General features: G+C 54.1%; 2 protein-coding genes across 3 annotated transcripts in view; both read right to left on the bottom strand.

Moving 5' to 3' along the window:
• LOC113204065 (sorbin and SH3 domain-containing protein 1) overlaps positions 1–6,637 on the bottom strand; it is a gene marked incomplete in the record, with an annotated part of 111,520 nt that overhangs the window by 4,644 nt on the left and 100,239 nt on the right.
• The window catches only part of LOC127751770 (uncharacterized), an 18,293-nt gene continuing 11,684 nt past the window's right edge, over positions 29–6,637 (bottom strand). The window contains exons 2-3 of one of the 2 annotated variants that reach the window (XM_052275817.1): positions 6,224–6,477; positions 29–1,219 (exon numbers count right to left, since the gene is read on the bottom strand). In XM_052275817.1, the coding sequence (XP_052131777.1) occupies positions 999–1,219; positions 6,224–6,477 (475 nt within the window). In that variant the 3' untranslated portion in view covers positions 29–998. The remainder of the gene's footprint in view (positions 1,220–6,223; positions 6,478–6,637) is intronic. The other variant, XM_052275823.1, reaches the window with a different exon arrangement.

The raw sequence follows: 6,637 nt of genomic DNA, 5'->3' as shown, positions 1-6,637 counted from the left end.
CCCCCCCCCCTCTCCCTCGCTTTCCCACTCCCGCTCCCTCTCGCTCTGTCACAGACGAGCTAAACCACAAAACCACGTAAATTAGTGTCACGAATGATAAATTTTGACCTTCTTATACTTTTTCGCGATAAAGGAGACAGAAACAGAGAATGAAACGGGGGACAAGAGGGCTGTCTATGGACCGTTGGGCCACCCTCGGTATGGCAGTATATAAGCGGACGACAGACTCCCAAGGGCTATACACGCTTTGTTTGGTTTCCAGCAGCACCGCGTCCCTCCCCGGGGGTGCCCCCCCCCCTTCTCCTCGAAACCCCCGGTGTGTGGTCCACGAGAGAGAGAGAACGATCCAAACGACGAACACAATGAAGCGAGAGTCCATCAAAAGGGAAAGCGCACCTGACGGAAGCGTTGGAGCGACGCTGTTGGGGTGTGCGCCCAACCCACGCCCACCCCGCCCGCCCCGCGGAATCAGTCTGGGCGGCAGACCAGACGGCGTGCTCCGCAATCCGGCATTGTGTTTACGAGCCTCTGCTTTCAGACGCACACAGCACAGTTCGTTGGCCTGCTTCCCTTCATTGTCATTAATGCGCTGGCAAAGAAAACACAAATTTTCCTATCGGGAAAAAAAGGAAGGAAAATTTCCGGGAAAAAATAGACAAGTTCCCAGACTTTCACTGTGAAAAATAGTAGGTGGGTTTACAGGAAAATTTTCCTTGACGCAAGTTGTAAAATTACAATTTGAAATCGTAAAAATACATGCAGTAAGTAGTGACTTAACCCATTGGCGAGTAATAAATTTGGCCCTCGTAAATTTACGCTTAAATTATAATCCGAATTTTCAAAAAAATTGTAAATTTACGACGACATTTTTCATAGTGATTGGAAGTTTTCCTTTATTTCCTGGAAGTTTTTGGTAATTTTCCGAAAAATTTTGAAAATTTCAAAACCAAGTCTCCCGATATATCTCCCCATATTCCTCGAAATCCGTCGAATGTTACTCACGTGAAGTTGTCGGTGTGCCGGCGGGAGCTGATGTCCTGCAGCTCGTGCAGGTACTTGCGCCGGCGCTCCTCCTGGTAGAGTCTGCGCATGGCCTCGGCCTGCCGCCGGCTCAGCTCCTGCTCGCTCATCGGCCGGCCAGCGTCCGGGGCGCGCGCCGCGGACACGGGCGACCGGTAGCGGATCGTCACCTCGGAGTCGGCATAACGGTGGGGCGACTCTGCAGAGAGAGGAGGGGAGCAAATAACGGTTACCGGTCAGCGTCCGAAACCAAGGAGGCCATAGCGTCGATGCAGCGTCTACCTCGTCGTCGTCGAGACCGTCGTGTGTTAGTTCAGCAAGCTTTTTTAGAAAGACCACACTGTAAACGCTAGTATGTGAATGTCGCACAGTTCTAGATGCATCAATGCCCATTCGTACACTTCAGGGAGTAGAAAAGTAATTTTTCACAAAGTTGATCTTCAATGTGTGAAAATGTTGTTGTTCACACACCTACAAGTGTGCGACATTCACAAGTTTCCGCAGAAGTGTTTTTTTTTTTTTTTTTTCACTGCAGGGCGTTTGACGCCTTAGAGAGGGACTTCAAAAGCAGTAAAAACAATTCCCGCCCCTTCCCGACGGCCCATCCCGTCCCGTCCGCCAGCGCGCCTCCGCCGTCATCTCCTGGTCCATCTCCTTCCCCTCCGGTCCCGGGCGGCGCCAGCCGAGTGATTGCTGCAGCCGAGGCCCCGCCCCGCCCCGCTGCGCCGCTGCAGCGTTCCAGTCGGCTGGATTGCAATTTCCCGCCGGCGGAAGCCTTTACCTCGCACGGCCCGCAGCGGCCCGCCCCGGCCGAGGGCGAAGCCGGCGCAGGGAGCGTCGGGCAACAGCAGCTGCTGCTGCTGCTGCTGGCGGTGCTGGTTGTGGTGGTGGTCGCGCTGGGGGGGCGAGGCACGTGGGGCAGCGCGGGGGGCGGCGCGCGGGGCGGCGCGGGGCGAGGGCACGGGCGGCGGCCCATCCCAACAGCCGCCGGCCGCCGCCGCCGCCACCCCCACGCCACCAGCGGGGCGCCGCGCCCCCCGGATGGCCGCGTCCCGCGGGGTCGCCACGTCCACCGCCACGCACCCTCCTCCACCGCCGCCAGCTCCCCCTTGGGGACGCCCGCACCCTCGGGCTCGCGCCACGACGGCTTCCCCGACGGTCTCGTCGTCGTCAGGAGGGTGCTCTAGCCCCGCGGCGCGCCTCGGAGCATCGCGTCGGGCTCACGATCGACTCGCTCTCTCTCTCTCTCACACACACACACGAGACTCGATCACGCGACGCGGGGGCGCGGCCCCTTCACCGTGTCGGCCCCCAGGACGAGGCGCTCGCCGTCCAGGGCGACAACAACAACAATAACCGTTCGTGGCGACGTCGACGACGACAACAACAACATGCTTCTGTCTTGGTGGCGCCGCGACGCAAACTGAGCCCGCCACGGCCCGCGCGCGTCGCCCCAGCCTGCAGGGTGCTGACATTTCAATAGGTCTTCCCTGCGCTAAGCTCCCCCCCCCCTCCCCTCACCGAGCGCCCTCTCAGGGGGGTGGCGACGACGACAACGGCGGCGGCGGCGGCCCGCCCGGTGCTCATCCTTCCGAATTATTCGCCTCTGACGTTCACACGTTTAACGGTCCGACGCACTCTGTAGCTTTCAAGTGGAGGTGTGTTCATTTTATTTAAATCGTTCTTTACGAGATGTGCACAGTATCATCCAGAAAGTACGTCCGTCATTCTCCACGCTGCGGGCCTTGTCGACTTCAGCCAATGCAAGGCTCTCATAGCGCCTGATGGGTAGGCAACATCTTGTCTGCAGTGCGTGCGTGTATTGCGGGCTGGCCCATCCCGAGTATCGCAGGCGCTGAGCTCCTGTAATGGGTCTAATGAATCCGAGAGGAACGGACGTATTTTCTGGAGGACTCCCAAGACGCGTGCGCAATTCCAAAAGGAAAAAAAAAGGCCTCACACCTCTTCCATAAAAATTGTACACGCGCTCATGGTTGTCCACTAAAAAGGCTGGAAAATGCTGAAAAATGTAGAGTTTTTACTAGAATTTCATTTTAAATGCTGGTAATGACACGCGAGAGAAGGGGAAAGCCCCAAGGACGAAACCGGAAAAATGCCAGCGAAGCGGCTAGGCGCGTAGACGAGAGGGTGGCAGAAGTGTCCTCACGCAGCGGGCGCGCGCAACCTACAACGTTCTGAACACGGATTGCACTGGCTGACTGTGCCCGATAGCATGCCGTCTTGCATTTCGCAGCGAATATTGGAAATTACTTGTTTTTTTTTTCTTTGCTTGTGGAAATAACTTGCTTGTAAAAAAATGAGTTGGACAGTTTTCGCATTTAAATGCTGATATTGCACGAGTCTAGAGTAAGAGAAACCCTGGAAGGTTTTCCGAAAATTTTCAGAAAAATGGCTGTGGGGAAATTGATTTTTTTTTAAGCTTTTCCTGGAAATTTAGGAAATTTCCAAACCTACACGAGTCGATGTGACCCCAATCGAATGTCGACCTACTCGAGATTCACCGCGGAGCACCCAGCAACAGTACTCGGTCCCGTGTGTGTCGCGGCTGCCAAACCCGCCGATTACTTGTGACGTTAACTCGATTGCACGCCCGGGCCGCGGCGGCCCGCTTGCGCTCGCTAATCCCTCCGGACGTGAGGACCCCCTGACAATAATTATAATGATTGCACGCTGATTGCCATGATTGCGATGATCGACGCGACCCAACGAGTTTACCGCTGCTGCATTCTGATTGGCTCGTTCGTTAAATACCGCGTACGTGCGCGCGCCCCTGTATAAAACGGAGCAGAGCGGCGTATTATTGCACAACCCAACGTCAGCGAATGCTGGAAATGGTGTGTGGTTCTCGTGTGTCCACGAAATTTAAAACCTTCGTAAATTAAGAAGCCGGTACTTGTGCAATGCGAAGGATTTGGCACAAAAGATTGCTGTTGGCTCTTAATCCCTATGATTAACAGAGCGAGGCTGCAGAAATGCCAAAGAAACTACGCAATACAAGTTAAGTTTAAAAAAAAATCATTTACATCAAGGCATAGCTGGCCGAAAAAAAAAGCTCGAATAGTTTTAGGATTAGAAAACACGGCACACTGTTAGCAGCTTTCGTATAATTTCACAATAAAATTCCTCACGAACAGTTCGTTTTTTGGATTTAACGATCAGTATGTAAAGTCGAAAATACGAACTGTTTGTAGGTGAAAAACGAACTTTTCGCCACCTATTGCGAATAAGAGTAATTAGGTGTCACAACTCCAATGCAAGTTAAAAATGCCCGAGTGTGTTTATTCCACACCTGCAGATTAAGTTACGAACTTTTCACCATTTAACATCGTTCTCTACAAATTACGAAAAGTTCGTGTTGGATGTTTTAACAGGTGTTTGCTCGCACATTTACGATAAAACTTCTTACAGTGCGGATAAGCAGCAGAAAACCCCAGCCGTAGCCATTCCATAGAAAGGCACGTCACATTATGTCGCACTGAAGAGAAAACACATCAAACATCGAGAAAAAAAGGCACACCTGCACACTTGTACACACACACTATCGCATTACTTTTCGCTTCCATCGCATTGTCCACACGCCACACATCCAGTTTCCTCACTGAGCGTTGCTTTTCAAACGACACGTTTTTCCTTTCCTTTATGACGCGAAATAATGACGCAGATTCACAACGGAAAGTTGTCGTGTGTCACGCCCCATACATACAGCGTGAGTGATCCGTCTCGTCCTTCTTTTTCCTTCAATATTTTCTTTTTGACTTTAACTGTACTTGATTCATAGACGTGTGAACGGCGGTTCGCATATCACTCAGTTGCATGAGGCCGTAAGGCATATCATGGCGAGCGACGGTAGGCAAGCCCGCCCGCCTCCCTCAATCCGGTACAGTATAGTGAAAAAACAAAAACAAAGAGGGACGGGACAGATTCCCACTCTCGGTATTGTTCAAATGCGCGCTCGCGCACACTCACACACACACGCACACACAAAACGGCTGTTAATATCAGTAAACCAGCATTAGAATTGTTTTCGTTTTCCTTCCGTGCATAAAGAACAACGACGCTCAGCTCACACACGACGACACGCGGACACGCACGCGCACGCGCGGGTGCGCTTTTTACCTGGCTCCGACTCGTACGCCTTAGGCAGGACGGCGGGGGGCGGGGGCGGCGCGGGGGCCAGGGCCTGGGTAAACTCGAGCTCGAGCTCGGGCTCCGGCTCTACAACCACCACACCAAACATCAACCACCACCATCCACAACAACAACAACAACAACAACATGGGATAAAAGAGTTCCTCCACCAAAGCGGTAAAGTTAATGTCACATGAGAGTGATCGTATAAAAAGTAAAATAAACAATGCACAAGCCGGCACAAGCGCAGTTGGTATATATCCCCAATATGCGCACAACCGCTGCAGCTGAAACGTGAGTGAAGTGAACGTGGAGAGTGGGAGAAAAAAAACAACCAACACCCTGGGTGTGAGAGGTGATTCGGACGGGTGCTCTGGTCTGGTGAGGGACGTATGGGACGTGCAGTTTTCTCGCTATGAAAGCGCCGCCCCACGTCAGATTTTTTTTTTTTTTTTCACTTTTTCACTTTTTCACTTTTTATAGGCTCTGGGTTTGAAAGGGGGCTTATTGGCTTGAGCCAAAAGGCAGAGAGGATCGGCGGGGCATTTTAACTAGACGTGCACACCACCTTTTGCAGTCACTTTTTTCAGCTTTGGGAGGATTATAAAAAAGGGGTACTATAGAGGAAACATGATTGGCAGGTTTCAAACAATTTCTAGTTCCTCTGCGCCCACCTCTACGTCGATAGTTTGCGAGCAAGGATAGCGCTCCCCGCACCAAAACGCAAGCAGCCGGAAGAAGAAGAAGAAGAAGAAGAACGAAGAGAGGCGAAAAGTTTGTGTTATTCAAAGAAAATGCGGGCAGAAGGCACCTGCAAAGAGACCCGGCTGTTTGACTTGCGGGAATACGGGAGAGAGTCAGAAGGGTGGAGGTTGGTGGGTGCAGGGGGGGTGCATGGTAGGGGGAGGAAGACCTTTTGTGATGGTGGGGTGCCACAGGTGGTGCCAGTGCCTACTGTACGGCCGTGTGCCCGTGGCGGGGTGGCTGGCGGTCGTGGTGCAAGACCTTGAGAGTGCGGGCCTCGGTCAGGCACACCGTGACACATGGGGGGCACCTTTGAAGTGGACGGTGGGCCGGTGGTGGGTACAGTGCCGCCACCAGTAGTCGAGCGCGGTCCAGGGGCGGCGCACGGCCGCCGGCCGCAGGGGGCGGCGCGGCTCCGGGGGCGGCAGCGGCGGCGGCACGGGCTGGTACCGGCAGACGGGCCGGTGCATGGCGGGGTCGAAGGGCTGGTTGGCGAAGCGGTCGTAGGTGAGCGTAGGCGCGGCGGCGGCGGCCTGGTGGTGCCTGCAGCACGGGGGCACGACGCTACAGAGAGAGAATGTCGTCAGCGTCGCCGGGGCTGCTGCAGCGCCGGGCGGGGCGAGTGACGCGAAATAACATTATCCGGGACGGCGCGCGCGTCTCGCAAAGTGGCGGGAAGAAACCCGATAACAGCGTCGATCGCACCGGGGGGTGGAGAGAAGGG

Source organism: Frankliniella occidentalis, unplaced genomic scaffold, assembly GCF_000697945.3.
Source record: "Frankliniella occidentalis isolate FOCC.00 unplaced genomic scaffold, Focc_3.1 Scaffold9, whole genome shotgun sequence".
NCBI classification, from domain to species: Eukaryota; Metazoa; Arthropoda; class Insecta; order Thysanoptera; family Thripidae; genus Frankliniella; species Frankliniella occidentalis.
Note: the sequence above shows the minus strand (reverse complement) of the source record. Positions and strands in the feature narration are given on the sequence as shown.